Consider the following 17490-nt stretch of genomic DNA (forward strand, 5'->3'; position numbering starts at 1 on the left):
CGTGCACAGCTGACATTTTGTGTACGGGACCTGGCCACCCGCGCCGCGGCCTGCCCCTCCTCAGAAGCGGTCATTCCCCCTCAACATCCAGGGGACGATGCTTGCTCCTGGATGCTCCCAGGGGCGATCGAGGACAGGCTCGTTCGTGATGCCGCAGGATATCCGGGCTACAGCGACCACGAAGGCGGTTAGGGAACTCACCCATTTTACAGATGAGGACACTGAGGCCTAGAGAGAACACGTAACTTGCCCACGGCCACGTGGACATGTCACTTTATGCACCTCCTCACAGCTGTGCTAGGTGTGGATTCATAGGGCCCTTCTACTGATAAAACACAAACACAAATCAGGACAGAAAGGGAGGAGAACCCTTCCGTCCAACTGAAAACCAAGGGCAGTTTATCAAGTTGTTCTGTTTTGATCCTAAAATTGAAGTGTGTGTTCTGAGGGACTTTGAAAGTTGAATTAAGCACGTGTTTAGCCTACTCTTTGTTTGACTCTGTAACGTATAAAAATATCACATTCACAGGATTGTGTGTCACATACACTTGCAAAATCTGATCAAGACTTTTTTTTTTTTTTTTTTTTTGTATCTCGGTACCTTCTTAGATAAGACCAACACGGAAAGACCTGGAACTTTCGGATGTGGGATGAACACCACACACGCTGGCCGCTGCCCAACCCTCCCTGGTGTTGGAAGCGCACTTGCAAATCCTACCGGAGTTGGGAGGACAAGGGAGCAAGGGGCTGGCGGGGGAGGATAAGCTGGAACGAGATGGACGCGTGTTGTCACGGGGGTCACACCCTGCTGCTCCCGAGAGCGTCTCCTCCTGTCGGCCTACATCTTGGTTTCACTGTCGATGGGCTTCTCCGTGTCGCTCTCCTGGGCAATCAGCTGGTAGGGCTTCTTCACTTCGTTCTCCTCGATCACGGAGTTACCCATCTCCACGTCGGGGCTCTTCAGTTCGTGGCGGGATAAGTGCTCCACAATGCCGGCGCCCAGCGAGTCTCCCAGCACGTTGGTGGTGGTGCGCAGGCGGTCCCTGCGGGGAGGGGAGAAGGAACAATGGGGCTCCATCAGGTGACGCCAGCTCGCATTTTGAACCCCCAGGAAGTTTGGAAGCATCTCTTAAAGTTCTGCTTGGGGTACCCCCCAACCGCCGCATCACATCACCTGTACGTCACCGTTATGATGGCAGTTATTAAAAGTGAGGAGGACTTATAGATGATTAATTCTCAGTTGTTAGGGTATCAACAGTGGGGAATGACCCTTCCCTTCCTCCTTTCATTTAAGATTTCTCTTGGATTCTCTTTCCGACAGCTCACCTTCCTTTACACCAGCGGTTCCCAAAGTGTGGTCCAGAGACCCCCTGGGCGTCCCTGAGGCCAAAACTCTTTTCCTAATAACGCGAGGAGGCTATGTGCCCTTTTTACGCTCATCTCCTCGAGAATGTCTGGCAGCGTTTTTGCAAAGACTATGCAACAGGACGCAAAAGATGCACCTGACTGAACACAGGAGCAGTTGGGAGGCCCCGGCTGTCCTGCAGGAAAGCCAGACATCAAGGCGATTGGTGCAAATGGGAAATGATACCATTCTTTCCACCTCACGTTTGGTTTGGAAAATGATTTTTCTCCTAAAAAGGTTATGTATGTTGACATGGGACGAATTTATTCTTGTAACCTTTAGATGAAAGTCAACATGTTAAGATTTTCTGTTTTTTTTTTTTTTTTTTCCTAATCTGCTACATATTAATGGAGAGGACCCAGACACAGGAAAGCTTTTTTGGTCCCCAATAACGTTCAAGTGTTGGGAGTCCTGAGACCCAACACCTTGCGGACCACAGCCGTCTGCGAGGAAGGGCCTCCCATCAGGTGAGTGCTGGCTGTGGGGTCACTGCCCTGAGTCCCCCCAGCATCACGGGGAGCGAGGAGGGTCGATGGCATTATCGTCCCCATTCACAGAGGAGAAACCAGGGTGGCTGGAGAACCTGCCCCGGGGCAGTGTCACAGAGCCGGGATGTGAGCGCAGATCCAAGTGACGTGGAACTCATGCTTGCAGCTGATCTCCCCCCGCCCCTGCCCCCATCCTGCCTTGGGCACACGGTGGGGCTCTGTGGTCATTAGACCTGGTGACATCAACCTGTGTTGACTATGCATGGACTGTATCTGTGCAGGCATTCACGTTGGGAACCCCGGGGAGGCATTGCTGCAAGGGGACGGGGACTTGGGAGAGAAAACAGGCGGAGGACGTCAGCTGGAAGGGTGAGGGCTGGGGCCTGGAGGGTACTGGTGGGCACCTCCCCCAGAGCCAAAGTCACTTCCGCTTCAGGATGCTACTCTCTCCCGGGGCCTGCTGGGCTCCGAGGGGACCACGTGTGCTGCCTCACGCCACTGGATGGGAAGCACAGGAGGCAGGGCCGGCCAGCATGGAGGCCTGCCGTCCTGCTCCCACGTGGGGAAGGTTGTGCAATGCAGGAGGGCCTCGCTGGCCGTGCTGGCTCTGCGGACGGCGGGTTTCCCAATCCCGGAGCGGCTTTATGGAGTGAGAAGGGCAGCAGCCACCTGTGCCCCACAGGCCGATGAGGGACTGGACGCACACGGCGTCTGGGGCTCGGGCTCACGCAATAAAGGCAACTGAATGGCTGGTCTGGCTGCCCCTCTTGGGGGAGCCCTTCTGGCAGGCGTGCCAGGTGCCCCGTGCCCTAGGCTGGCGGGGGCCCCGTGGCGGCGGGCCGGCAGCCCCAGTGTACTCACAGGAACCAGTCCACGGCGATGATGAGCGTGATGTCGTCGGTGGGCAGGCCCACGGAGGTCAGCACGATGACCATGGTGACCAGGCCTGCCTGCGGGATCCCAGCCGCCCCGATGCTGGCCGCCGTGGCTGTGATGCTGTTGAAAGAAGTTCCCGAACGGAAACCATTAGTACGAATCTCCCCAAGTGCCCTGCAAACACCCAGCATGCAATGTCCGACTGGCCAAGCGAACAGACGAGGGTGTGCTTTAAGAAAATGTGAGCCCGTAGGGAACCCGCTGAACTAGCCATCACATTCACCGACATCTCTGAAGGGCTTACGGGTGCCATCTGATACGCTAGACATGGCTGATCGCATTGGATCCTCACCCACCCTCAGGACGTCGGTCCCATTATGATTGCCATTTCTAAATGAAGAAACTGGTGGCTATAGACTTCTCACGTACCTGGAAATATTTTATAAGGTCTAAAATACTGTGTAGCCCTAACCGGTTTGGCTCAGTGGATAGAGCATCGGCCTGCGGACTCAAGGGTCCCAGGTTCGATTCCGGTCAAGGGCATGTACCTTGGTTGTGGGCGCATCCCCAGTGGGGGGTGTGCAGGAGGCAGCTGGTGGATGTTTCTCTCTCATTGATGTTTCAAACTCTTTCTCCCTCTCCCTTCCTCTCTGTACAAAATCAATAAAATATATTAAAAAAATAAAATAATGAAATACTGTGTAGTTCAATAACAAATTGTTTCTAAGAATTTCTCTGTCCAAGTGGAGGACTGTAAACATACTGAACTTGCATGGTTAATGAGGTCAGAAAAAAAAATCAGATTTATCAATGAAAAAGCGAAGTGATGATGAACTAAGTTCTGTAGCACTACAAATATTTTTTATGGAGAGAGTGTGGACCTGGTTTGTGAGGCACAATCCCTGTCTGGGGCTCAGTTTGTTAAAGACCTATTTGATAGGCGGGTGTGAGAACGTGGACATGTTTTAAAAGTAGTTAAGTCTTACGTAGGTGTAAAGTATTGATAAAGTGATAATAGACTGTTCATGGCTCCCCCACATTGGTCCTCTTTCACGGGATTGGGATTTGTAGCTGGTGTGTGGCTGCTCGGAGTGAAGACTACATTTCCCAGCCTCCCTTGGACTCCTTTAGACACAGTTCTGGCCAATGAGACATGCATGAAAGCGATCAAGCGACTGTGCGCCTCCTCTTCTTCCCTGTGGCTAAAATTTGGAGGTGGCGATGAGCCACCTTGGACCCTCTGGGTGAGGGTAACACCCCAGGGATGATGGAATCACAGGCCTGGGCCTGGTACACATGGGACACCTCCCAGCCTCGAGGGCTTGTGGAGCAGAGCCCACACAAGAGAAACGCAGTTCTGTCTCATTGCGTCACTGTTACTTCATTTTTTAAAAACTGAAGTGAGAAATATCCATGCTATCTATTCTGCAGAAAGATGTATTTTCCTATTTCTCTATATTACATATTTCTGTGTATTCTTCAGAGAGAAAGAGCGAGGTATACTTATAGATGATATGCTAAGAAGTACATCAATCAAGTGGCAAGTGCTAAGTGCGGTGTGATTCCATTAACCACAAATAAAAGGATGTGCATGTCTCCGCATAAGCAAAATTCTTTATGCACCAAACATGAACAGTGCCACCTACAGCATGATGGGGAGCGATGGTGGCAGGCACGTTTCATGGTTGACCTTATACATTTCTATATTATTAGAATTTCATTATTAACGAATGTGCACATCTGTAATTAAAAAAAAACAATAAGTAAAAATAACGAAATATCAAAAATACACCTATTCCCATAAACCCCGCCCTCCCATTTATGTGTGAGTCCCTTCCCACCAGTTTCTTCACCTGATCCCGGATCACTGTCTCATCATTGAAAGTGATTCTTAAGAAAATGTGTAGAACTTTCCTTGTACCTGATCGTAATAATCTGTCCAAAGTTCAGGTCGAAGTTGTTGACTTGGGCGATGAAAATGGCAGCCAGAGCCTCGTAGAGGGCGGTCCCGTCCATGTTAATGGTGGCCCCCACCGGGAGCACGAATCTGGTGACGCGTTTGTCCACGCCATTGTTCTCTTCCAGGCACTTGAAGGTGATGGGCAGGGTGGCCGAACTGGGGACAGTAACACAGGGCATGTCAGCTGACCAGCCTGACTGTGTGGACTGGGCCTGAGGGTGTGGTATTTTGGACACAGAGTTCCTTCCTGTTCAAGGAACCGAGTCAGCACCCATATACTTAGGGAAGCCTGGTCAGGAACAGTGGGGGTCCTCTTATTGGGTCCCCTGGCAACTCTCCCACTTCTGGACCCTCTGTGAGGCCTCATTTGTCATCATTTCCCATCACCACAGCCTGTGCCAGGTGATGCCATCTCTCCCTCCGGCCAGCTCAGCGGGAAGGAGAGTCCATTTCCATTTTGTGCCCCCACAGGGATATAGCCAGCCATTCCTTGAATCCCAAAGGGAGTCTGGTTAGCATCCGGAGTGAAAAAGTCAATTCCTACGCCTGGAGGTTTAAACCCGCCCTCCCCACCAGGGTCTCCCTCCACCCGAACCCCAGGATTCTGGCTCACAGTCCAGTCTGAGGTCCATTTCCTGACGGGAGTAGGCCACACACACCTGGAGGAGGTTCCCAGCGCCGTGATGAGCGCCTGCAGCAGCCCTCCGATGAAAACCCACGGGTTTTTCCGCGTCACCAGGAAGTAGAGGAGGGGCAGGACGATGACGGCGTGGATGAGCAAGCCGATGATGACGGTCATGGTGTACATGGCCAGCTGGCCCCCGATCACGCCCATGTCCTCCATCTCCACTATTTTGCCTGCAATCAGGAAGAGGATGCCCAGGGGGGCGTACCTGTGTGGGGGACACGGGACAGTGGGGAGTCTGGTTGCCAGCAGGCCGCGCTGCCGCAGGTGCCCGGGGAGGAGAAAGGGTGACACGGAGTTCTAGCCACACCTTCCCACCCAGGACGCCTGCTCGCACTGGGAGAAACTGCACTTCTTTCTTTTCTCTTTTAGACATAAATTTAAATGTAAACGCTGCGGAATCAGGCCTTCCTCTCACCCAGAACTTCTCTAGGCCAGTGCTCGGCAAACCGCGGCTCGAGAGCCACATGCGGCTCTTTGGCCCCTGGAGTGTGGCTCTTCCACAAAATACCACGGCCCTGGGCGAGTCTATTTTGAAGAAGTGGCGTTAGAAGAAGTTTAAGTTTAAAAAGTTTGGCTCTCCAAAGAAATGTCAATCGTTGTACTGTTGATATTTGGCTCTGTGGACTAATGAGTTTGCCGACCACTGGTCTAGGGCACATTGGTGAGAGAAGACGAGGACAGAGGCTTGGTTACCCGCCTCTTTTTCCCCAGATCATTCTCACCACCTGGGTCCCTTTCCCGGTCCTCGGATGCCACCCGCTGCCCTGCTCGGTGCTCTGAACCGCCGGAATCCACCCAGACCCAGACCTGAGGACACAATTCCCCCAGCAGAGCCCAAGCCCCAAGCGACAGCCAGAGGCGCCCGCTGCCTGTCAGTGTTTTAGACGTGCCATCAGCGCTCTCACTCCAGGACGCTTTTATTACGTCCTCCCACGTTACACATGACTCACACTATTACTTCATATTCGGCTTCAACTCTCGTACGCAAATTTCTCCTAAGAGGAAATGCTGTTACGGTGCAAATGGAAGACCAGGACCACCTGCCATAGGTAGAAGGCGACCATAAACCAAATCCAGAGCTACTGAAATTAATAACATGCCTGTATCCACCACAGCCAGGTTGCAGGTGTTCTCATTAAGTAATTATTAACCACAGGCGGCTGCGGCCACTGGAGATCTTTCCGCTGGAGACTCAGCAAGAACGGCCGGCCGAGACAAAGCATGACTTGTGCGTGTTGGAGCAGCCCGGCTGCTTAAAGGACCCGCTGCCCGGCATTCGACTCCCTCTGACGTGGGCAGCCAAGGACAACCAAACTCGCAGTACCCGAACCCGAGAGGCCAGTGCTCCAAGGAGAGGGGGCTGCTGGGAAGTGGGGGAAACTCATTTCAGACAGAAAAGCACAATGCTGCCTTTAGAAGCCCGTTAAAAACACAGGCCAGGGAGTCATAAGATAACCTGTGTGCAGAAATGTCGAATAACTCAACGTCGAACGTGCAGGCAAAATGCACAGCTAGAAACGCGCCCTGCGAGGTTCATGCAGCAGCCTTGAATGGGCTTCTTTCATAAAAGAGGTGAAAGGTGCAGGCATTTTAATAACGTGAAGATAAATGTCCACTTCCAGCCCTGCCAGGGTTTCAGAGGAGGGCCCCCAGGATTTCATTTGGGGGCTCCTGTGGCGACCGCATTCTGATCGCTCTTTGTGCCCAAGTTTTCATTTCCATCCTGTGGAAACTCCTGGAAAATGAATGTCCCTGGGCTTTGGTGGCAACACAGACAAAGAATATTTCTCATCATGTTGGGGAGTGTTTGTCTTAGAAACGGAGGGCTTCCGGCCTCAGGTGCCAAGCGGGCGTCTGGATTAAAAACAAAGGTTAAGCCAATCAAAGGGTTTTCTCCCCGCTGGAGAGAATTTACTTTCCAAGGTCAATGTTCCTTTGGATTTCGTCTTCTCCTTTGTCCCTTGCTCTCCACTCCATTTGAAGGACGTTTGTTATAAGCTGTGGCTCGGCATTCTATACGACTGCCCAGGAGCGCCTCAGGCATCAGCAGACACTGCATTTCTTTCTCAGGGCTCAAACGGAGCAGGGGATCGCAGTTTTTCTGGGGGTCTAGGGGTCTCGATGTTTGTTTCTCCCGCTACTGGGGATGCTCTTCCCCTGCTACCTGGCATGGTTGTCTTCTCCTGGTCACTCCGGTCTTAGCGAAAAAGGTCATCTCCTCAGAGGCCTTTTCAAAACATATTTGATGCCTCCTCCCCACTTTTTAATCACATCACATCAAACAAAACCTGCTGTTTTATTTTTTATTCACAGCACCTGTGACTGAAGCATATGGTTGATTTATTTGTTTACCTTCTGTCTCCCTTAAAAGAATGTACGATCCAGGATATTCCTACAGGTTTTCTTCATGGATATAGCCATAGTGCCTGGCATGATATGCTTGGTATATAGTAGACACTCGATAAATATGCCTTACATGAATAACTAAGGAGATTTTAAATTGAGGAATGAGAGAGGGGATCCCATCAGCACGGCATAAAGGAGTTGACACCTTTCAGAAACAGGGAAGCAAATTTATTAAGAGAGGCTTACAGATGAGTTCAAGACCACTACACGCCCAGAAAATCACTGATTTGCCCAGTGGGTGTGGCTTAGTGGTTGAGTATAGACCAGGAGATCATGGTTTGACTCCTGGTCAGGGCCCACGCCCAGGTTGTGGGCTCGATACCTAGTGGGAGGTGTGCAGGAGGCAGCCGATCAATGATTCTCTCTCATCATTGATGTTTCTATCTTCCTTTCTGGGAAAAAAAAAAAAAAAAGCCATTGCTTTTCTTGTACTTATCAGAATGAGATCATTGCAATGGCCATCCTGGCTGATGGCATCTTCCTCAGACAGAACCCATGCTGATGGCCACACGCCTCTTGAGCATCGCAAATACAGCAAGCGGAAATACGTACCACATGATCACTGCCACCAGCCTCATGATGGCCTCATTGAGAGAGTCAAAGAAGTCCTTCAGGGCTTGTCCCTGCTCCTTCATGTTTCCGATCACAAAGCCAAAGCACATGGAGAAGACAACCAGGCCCAGGGCATTGACCCCGTTCACAGAGCCTGGGACGGGGATCATCTCCTCTGTGATCTTGGAAAGCGTCTCCATGGCGTCCGACACGTTGTTGATCACGGCACCCAGGAGCGTTTCGTTAGACGGAACGGGCACTTTAATGCTTCTCTTCTCATAGTTGGTTTTAAACTTTAAAGGAAAAGGCACAGCAGGGATTAAAGGTAATATTTTTTCTTCTTTATACTTTTCTGTTGTCCAAATTTTATATTATATACATTACTCTGCATTCAAATAATAGTGTCATACAAAGTATCTGTTGCCTGGCTGGTGTGGCTCAGTGGTTGACCGTGGACCTATGAACCAGGAGGTCAAGGTTCAATCCCTGGTTAGGGCCCATACCCGGGTTGTGAGCTTGATCCCCAGTGTGGGGCATGCAGGAGGCAGCCAATCAATGATTCTCTCTTATCATTAATGTTTCTGTTTCTCTCTCCCTCTTTCTTCCTCTCTGAAATCAATAAAAATATTTTTAAAAGAATCTATTATCTATCTATCTAATCTCTGACAAACCCCTACTACTTCCTCAGCACAAACACACACACACACATACACACACACACACACACTAATACACATAACAAATCATAATAGGAAAGACATATCTGGTTGAAGATGTTTGACTAAACATACATATGTGCTTTGCCTTTATTCTGAAACCCTAATAAAATGAGTATAACAGCTTTAAAAAAACCTATAAACCCAAATATTCATAATACTGTATCCCTTTACTCTCAATGGATTCATGCTATGGGATTATGGACAAATCACCTAACATCCTTTTGCTCATGTTCCACAGCTATGGAACAGGGATAACTGCACAGGGTTGTTATGATAATTAAATTAAATAGAATATATGAGAACATCTCATAAATTTTAAAGTACTAAACTAATGGTGGCTAATGGTGTTCAATAACAGAGCCCTTCAGTGACTAGACTCAGTTGGAGATTTCAGGGGGTATTAAAATTTTTAAATCTCCAAACAACAGTCTTTAAAGCATCCCTGAGAGTACCAATTTTTAAGAATAGGTGCTCAATTAATAGTTGAACCCACTTCTCTGTCCATAGTGGTATTTCTGCTTTTATTCAGCTTTCAGGGCTTGTCCCTGCTCCTTCATGTTTCCGATCACAAAGCCAAAGCACATGGAGAAGACGACCAGGCCCAGGGCATTGACCCCGTTCACAGGTGGTCTTTCCCCATAGATTCTACATAAATGTTCCAGACAGGAGATGTCAAGTATATTACTAAATAAAATGTATTACCAAATAAAGCCCCCATCCCTCTATGATTTTAATGCGAGCAGAATTCCTGGCCTTCGTGGTGATGAAGAAATTGTAGCCACAGGCGATTTCTGACCTAAGACCAGAAATAGATCTGGGAAAATACATTTGCTTCCCCTTCAAAATCCTGTAAATGGAATCCAAAACCAAGTGCAAGAAATCTACACGAGTCATCAGCACTTTCCCCAGTGCTGCCAGAAACCAGCATTTTTGATGTCCCCCAGTGCCAGCTGACTAACTAGAAGAGCCAGCCCCAGAGTACTGGTTTGGCTGGTCAGATTAAAAAGTGTTTTTTATTTATGGTTACAGTTGTTTTTGAATAAAAGAAGTTAGATTTTGGCCTCTTAGGCTCTTTTTTTTTTTTTTTTTTTTAAAGAAAGGGTTCTGTTAGAATTTTGCAGTGTGTGCATGCATTACCTATTAAAAATAGTCAATAGAATTTTTAAAAAGGGGGAAAAAAACAAAGGGTGGCTTATAAGTGTAAAACTTGGTCCTCCATGAAGTTGGGAGTTTGTTTTGTTTGCTTTACCAATCCTAAGCAGAGAGGTTAGGGAATTATAATGAGGGTAAAATGACACCATCTGGAAAAATGTTTGGGAACTATTACTGAACCCAGAAAGTCTAATTATTTCCCTTTTAATACCTGGGCAACAAAGCTTTTTTCATTCAAGTGAGGTTAGAATGAACTTTATGAAGTGTATCCCCCTAATAGTAAAATACTAGAGGCCCAGTGCACGAAATTCATGCAACAGTAGGCCTTCCTTCCCCCAGCTGCTGGCCCCAGCTTCCCTCTGGCACCCGGGACCTGGGCTTCCCTTGCAGCCCTAGCTTCGCCCGGAAGGACGTCCAGTCTAATTAGCATATTACGCTTATATTATTAAGATATTTGTATTCAAAACACAGAGGGCCAAGAGTTGCTTGGATATCCGAGGCTGAAAGGAACTGGAGCTCACTATAGCCTCCAGGTGGGGTACCCCTTCCTCGGAAGCAGATGGTTGGAGCAGAAAGATGACAGAATTTGGAGTCAATACAGTGGATTTGAATCTGGGGCTGTCATTTACTACTTGTGAGACCTTGTGCCCATTATACATATAATCCCTGAGTTATCCTAGATGAGCTGCTTCACCAATGAAATGAAGACAAAGACATCCATCATACTTATGTGGCATTCAGTTCATAAAGATTCCATTTCTTTCTGATATGGTTACTTCTTTAGAATCCATAAGCCTTTAGCAGACTTTTAAAAAAATGGCCCAATGATTTTTAAAAAATCAAATCCAGAAACTTGAATAATCTCCCTAACCTTTAAAACAGCTTGTAAATGCATTTCATATTGGAGTTTGCCTGCTTGGTGGGCTTCTGTGTGTGGGATGTGGGGGTGGGAAGAGAGAGGGAGTGTCCTGATTAGCCTTCTTATAAATAACAGAGGCTCAATAAGCTCTTTGTATGTAAGACATGCAGTATTTGGCAACTAATAAGCATTCAGTGTAAGGTAAGACCCACCCCTGCTTCCTAAATTCATTAGAAAACTCTAGTATTTTCCCATCTGGTTGAGAAGTTCTTATTGCAGAGATTTGGACAAAAATAAAATAAGAAAGAGGGCCCCGCTGTGTTGGTATGCCATAGTTGAATCACTAAGGTAATTAGTAGCTGTAGAGAGTTTACCTGTTTAAAGCAGGCTTCCACCAGATTTGGAGGGAACATATTCCTGCAAAGAAAATAACAGTCACTGGAAAATTTTTCCAAATAAGTTAACGCCTTAAATATGCTTCATTCTGCCTAAGGGAAAGACTGCATTGATCTAAGCAGCAAATGGAAAAAGAGAAAGATTTTGGTGGGTTTTATGACTTAAAAAGCGACATATGATCATCCCTAAGTGTGGCCCATGTAGTTCATATTTTTCAGGGAAGTCCCAAATTTAACTCACCTGTCCTCTTGTCAGACAATGGGATTCTTCATTCAGATATTATATCATCAAAACCCTGTTCCTTGGAAGAATCAAAGTGAGAATAGAAATGCCTTTTGTCAAAAGTATTCTGGTTCATTGCAGTTATTATTCAGTAATGGCCATTCTGGTATGGTGCCATGTCATGGTCAGACTGTGGAATTTTGTTCTCCAAGAGTTCCTCCTAGAGGTCCCCTGGGGGATGGGACGTTGACACTGAATTGCTGGAGCTTGTGAGGCTCTTCTGTTGACTAATGGGAGGAAGAACCACAAAATTTGACCTTGAGGCCTCTGTGGTCAGATCTGTCACTTCCTCCGAGCAGTGTTTGAATTTATGGCAGGGAGAAGATAAGGAGCAACACGCTAGCTGAGGAGTCTTTAACCAGATGCGTGACCTTGGCCAAGTCATGGCACCCATTTAGGTCTCAGTGACTCATCTGTTAAAGAGGAAATTGGCTTAAACTATAAGAGCTCCAAGATTGAAGACTGTGGGGGAAGGAGACATGGCCCGGGCAGCTGTAGAGTCTAAGATTGTAGCCGTTGTATGCTGTCAAAGTCATATTTGAAGGTTATAAATTGTTATCCTTTTTTTTCCTACTGCCTAGACCATCCTGTTTCCTATCCCTTTCCATCTACACTCTATGGCTTTGCTTCTATACACCTCAAGAGAAATGTGAGTTCAGGAGATTGTAGGATGAATGTTTAAGCCACGTGATTGGCTGGGGACAGGTTAGTCATATAGTTACCACTGCAGCAAGGAAGGGCAGAACATATGGTACTCTGATGGCTCAATCAGATTGGGAATGACAAGATCCCAACAGTTCAAACAAGGAATAGAAATTGTACTGAAAGAGAATATATAAAATACTTCTAATTCAAACTACCTGAGGATAAATAGTTATGAAAAAAAAAAATGGTGAAAAGCCTTAATTAACTGTATGAACTAAATTAGAGATAGCTATTGGGTGACAACTTGATATGAAATTTATAGGGTATCTTGTTATCTTCCGATCTTTGCAATTAACGCCCTGTGGGGCTGGGCCATACAAAGTCACCCATTGTATGAATTGAGAAGTATGGCCAAAGAGGCCCTTTGTTCCCCAACTCTCTGTTGAATCTACCTGTCACAGACCCGGTTGCTGAGTTGGCATATGAGATAAAATCTCTAGGAGGATCCTTTTTCAGATGATCAATGGGGATCCCCATTGGGCTGGTATCTAGGATTGGTAAACCAGTTACTTAGCCAATAAGTTTGTAAGAAAGGGAGGAAAGGACTAGGTTTGGGGTCGACAGTCTGGGTGGGGCTACATGGTGGGTGGGGGATGCTAAGCAGGTGGGAATTTAGAGGCCTGTGCTGGGATATCTTCCATTCGCCCTTCTAGATCCACTCTCCATGCTGCTCTGTGCCCTGGGAGGCTGACCCAGGACTATAGCACGTGGGTTTTCTTATGGCTTCCTGTTGGGTTTGTCCAGGGGGACGCTCTGAAAGATCAGAGTAGGAAAGAGAGAAGTGGATGTTCATATTCTTCCAGCTCTCTCTCTAACAGGTTGGGCAGCAGCTCCCTCCCTCCACCCTAGAGCTATAGCTCCTCTCCCAAGGGCCTTTCCCAAGGCCACAGCTCTTCCTGAGTCCCAGTAACAGCTCCTGCCTTTATCCCTCAGACTTGAGGTAGTAACAAAACAGCTTCCTATCGCTGTTGGTCCCCTGGTGCCCCACCATCCCTCGTAAGTCCCCTTAACTCTGCCTGCACCGGTGCAAGCCCTTTTCAATGATCCTTTCGAAAATGCCATATGCTTCCTGCCAGGACCTGACTGATGCAAGGGCAGAGAGAGCAAGCAGGGGGTTCCAGGATCAAACTTTGACATATGTCATAGTTCCATGTAAGACCAACTCGATCACCAAGTTTGCTTCAATTTTAGATAAGACTCAATTATAATCCGTGTGTGGTTAGTGCATAAAACAATGCTGAAGAAGTCATCCTTTAACCTTTTATTACTGCTCGGCCAACTCCTTTCTCATAAACAGTACAAGAAGAAAAAAAGACCTTGAAATAGGAATGACTAGATGATCTCTAAAGTTCCTTTTGGAAAGAAATGGTTATGTGTAATGAATGATAATACAGATCACAGGTTCTGAATTAGGAGAGTCCAATAAACAGGCTACACTTGAATAAAAGCTAGCCTTAAAAAGCAAGACTTGAGAAAAGTAAGTAAAGAATTATTAACAGTCCAAGGGGAGCTGCAGGGTTGAGAGGGGAACTGAGCGATCAGATTTAAATCCTAAAAGCAGGGCTCTCAAAATCCATCTATGTCCACTCCTTGCTCTTCTTACCTCTTCCTCCTAAGACTGAATATGGACCCTAACTTTAAGTTCTGTTAGGACAAAGTAAAGATGTGACCATTTTAAGCCCAGCAAGGCGGGTTCAGTTGGATCCCACTTTCAGGGCTTGATTAGCTCCCCCAAATAAGAGGGGTTGGGTGGTCAGAATGGACCCGAGGGGACGGGCTCGTGAGGACGTACCTGATCAAGTCCAGGAAGGCGTCTGCAGCTGTCACTTGTATAACCTTGCCTTCTCGGTGCATGTTCTCCTTTGTGCCCTTCCCAGGATGGATGATGATGACAATGATTATGCCAATCACCACGGCAATGATGGTCGTAGTCATGTAATAGACGACAGCTCGCATTCCCATCTTCCCCGACGCCTTTCTATCTAGAGCCGCCATTCCTGGTGAAGGCAAACAGAAGGAGATTTTCAGAAAGTCAGTCCAGACTCCAGGGGATTCTCCAGCGAAAGGGAGTGGGAACAGTTTTCTTCTACACTTCTCTACGCTCATCCCACCCGGCAATGGGATTTCATACAGGCTATGAGAACTTGGCGCCCAATTTAATCAGGGCATCTCAGGCGAAGGGGGAAAGCCATAGGATGGCTAAGCGCCAGCTGCTCCGCAAACACACAATCACCCGTTCTCTGCCTGAGAGTTGATTTCACGTGTCTCTCGAATGATTTGAAAAAGCAATAAAATTCTTTCCTCGGTTACCACTACCATTGCACCAACCACTAGTAGTTGGAGAAGCTATGAGTGTGAATAGTAAGTAGTATGTTGTGTGTGTGTGTGTGTGTGTGTGTGTGTGTGTACGTGTATGTGCTCGTGGATGAAGAGAGACTTACAAACATTTTCAGGCAGGATAATCTAAGCATATCTCAAATCCAAGCACTGTGGTGACTCACACAGATTAACTGCCATTAAATTATTATTTTTAATAATATATTTTTATTGATTTCAGAGAGGAAGGGAGAGGGAGAAATAGAAACATCAATGATGAGAGAGAATCATTGCTTGTCTGCCTCCTGCACGTCCTCTACTGGGGATTGAGCCCGCAGCCCAGGCATGTGCCCTTGACCGGAATCGAACCTGGGACCTTTTAGTCCACAGGCTGACACTCTACCTACTGAGCCAAACCAACTAGGGTTCTTCAATTTGTATTTAAAGTACAATTGAATTATAAGGCCTAAGTTCTCCAATCACTTCTCTGCTGTTTCATTTCATCTCATCTATTCAAAACCTTTTATAAAGAAGTATTTGGGCCCTAGCTGGTTTGGCTCAGTGGATAGAGCGTCGGTCTGCAAACTGACAGGTTTGATTCCGGTCAAGGGCACATGCCCAGGTTGTTGGCTCGATCCCCAGTGGGGGACTTGCAGGAGGCATCCAATCCATGATTCTCTCTCATCATAGATGTTTCTATCTCTCTCTCCCTCTTCCTTCCTCTCTGAAATCAATAAAAACATATTAAAAAAAAAAAAGGAAGTATTTGGGTGGGGTTCTCATTTTTGGACCCTGCTTTCCATCACCTTGTTCCACAGGCCTGGAGTACCTCATGTCATGTAAAACATTCTTCTCACTTTCAGGACATGTTCACAGTTTACCTCAGGCAAGGTGTTATCTTAGGAGGCATGACTTATAAGGTTACCTGTCAAACGGATCATATCTCGATGCCTCTCTGGATGGAAAAAAACAATGCAAAGGACACAAACATCTCAAAAGATATTATGGGCTCTTCTGTTTCATTAGCTATTTTCTTCCTTCTTACTTTTTCCTCCCATTACAACAGTAAAATCCAGTTATAGGCTAACCAATTATAGTTCATTGTGCTATTTAAAATGGTGTTTCTAGAAATACATGAAAAGGTTATATTATAATTAAATGATCAGTATCAGATGCTAACATTTAGGTAGTGACCTGTTCATACCAAAATAGTTAGAGTAAGGTAAAGTATGAAAAAATCATGTCCATGATTGCCAGCTAACTGGCTGGGTTTGCCCCCAAATCTTAATACAATGGTAATGAGCTTGTGTGGGAATTGAAGCCAGGAACGTCCGTTTATGATTTCATTTGTATTTGAATCATATCACTTATACTTTCCATAGTAAGCACTTGCTTAGCATCTGATATATTCTTATTTCTAACCACAACCTATGAGGCAGATTGAAAGACAATTCGGTCACTCTCTGAGGCCTTAGTTCACACCAAGTGAAATGGAGTGGGAACGTGATCCCAGGTCTTACGTGACTGAGTTTACTGTACCCTCTTCCCCTGAAAAAACTAATTACAGCTCCCCCAGACCAGGAGGCCAACCCTGGCTTTAGTGTATGAACTTGGCTTCTTGAATCCTTGCCCTAGGGGTAAGTATTCATTTATTGGGATGACGCTACTTCAACACTTCAGCATTAAAAATGAGCTAATCTGTTTTCAGAGTATCCCATGCCCCATTTCATCCTCAGGTCTGAACCACATCTCAAACATATCTTGACTTCCCTCTGCTTCAAATACTTTCCGTCAGGAGGGGCCCTCTCTCCTTCCCATCACTGGCTGAGCTCGTCACCACTGAGGCCTGCAATTCTTCGGCCGGCGAGTGGCATGGACACGATAAGCTGCACATCTCTGCCGGGAGTACCAGGCAGCAGCACGTTCTTCCTCCGCCATGCGTTCTTTCCCTCCCACCTTCTACTCTGTGTGCCGGTCCATCCACACACCATCCCTTCTCTGAGGCTCCTGCCCACTGCTCCCGACCTAGAGCTATTCCGAGAGAGCTGGGTACTGGAGGCCGCAGTCACTTTGAAAAGACTGGAATGGAAGAGAGTTTCTTGATGCAAATGGGTTCATAGGCATTTGCCCTTTTACTGATGAAGTCAGTCTTTTGGCAATCAGTTCGTCACAACATATGTACACCAAATTCATGGTTTTTGGGGGGCGGAGACGGGGAAAGTGTTTCATAAATATATACATGGAAGTCTGCAAGTCTATACTTTAAGTCAGATTTCTTCTGATATAATATTTAGTATAATAGCTTCTTGGATAAATAAAATATGTATTCAGCCAAGTATTAAAGAATAATACATAAACATAATAAAGAGCTAATATGCTAATTAGACCGGACGGCAGAACGACCATCCAGACGACCTTCAGATGAAGCTGGGGCTGCAAGGGCTGAGGCAGCCGGGGCTGCGAGGGCTGAGCCCCTTGCACGAATTTCGTGCACCGGGCGGCCTCTAGTACATAAATAATGTCAAGTTCCCAAGGCTCTGTTATTTGTATGGGTTTTATTCTCCCTCTGCTAGAACCTATGTCCTACACACCAGTGTGTCTCGCTGTGTGCCCTCCAATGCTTCCTGTCCTGGCTCTGAAACATGAAATCTCATGAAGGCGCCGTCTGTTATGAACTGTCTTTCTC

General features: G+C 47.0%; 1 protein-coding gene across 1 annotated transcript in view; it reads right to left on the bottom strand.

Annotated features, from left to right (window-relative positions):
- Window positions 1–574: 574 nt before the first annotated feature.
- The window catches only part of SLC1A3 (solute carrier family 1 member 3), a 72221-nt gene continuing 55305 nt past the window's right edge, over window positions 575–17490 (bottom strand). The window contains exons 4-10 of the mRNA XM_008154829.3: window positions 14281–14485; window positions 11480–11522; window positions 8376–8668; window positions 5389–5622; window positions 4691–4885; window positions 2755–2889; window positions 575–1043 (exon numbers count right to left, since the gene is read on the bottom strand). Of these exons, the coding sequence (XP_008153051.1) occupies window positions 839–1043; window positions 2755–2889; window positions 4691–4885; window positions 5389–5622; window positions 8376–8668; window positions 11480–11522; window positions 14281–14485 (1310 nt within the window). The 3' untranslated portion in view covers window positions 575–838. The remainder of the gene's footprint in view (window positions 1044–2754; window positions 2890–4690; window positions 4886–5388; window positions 5623–8375; window positions 8669–11479; window positions 11523–14280; window positions 14486–17490) is intronic.

This window comes from Eptesicus fuscus, chromosome 4, assembly GCF_027574615.1.
Source record: "Eptesicus fuscus isolate TK198812 chromosome 4, DD_ASM_mEF_20220401, whole genome shotgun sequence".
Classification (NCBI taxonomy): Eukaryota; Metazoa; Chordata; class Mammalia; order Chiroptera; family Vespertilionidae; genus Eptesicus; species Eptesicus fuscus.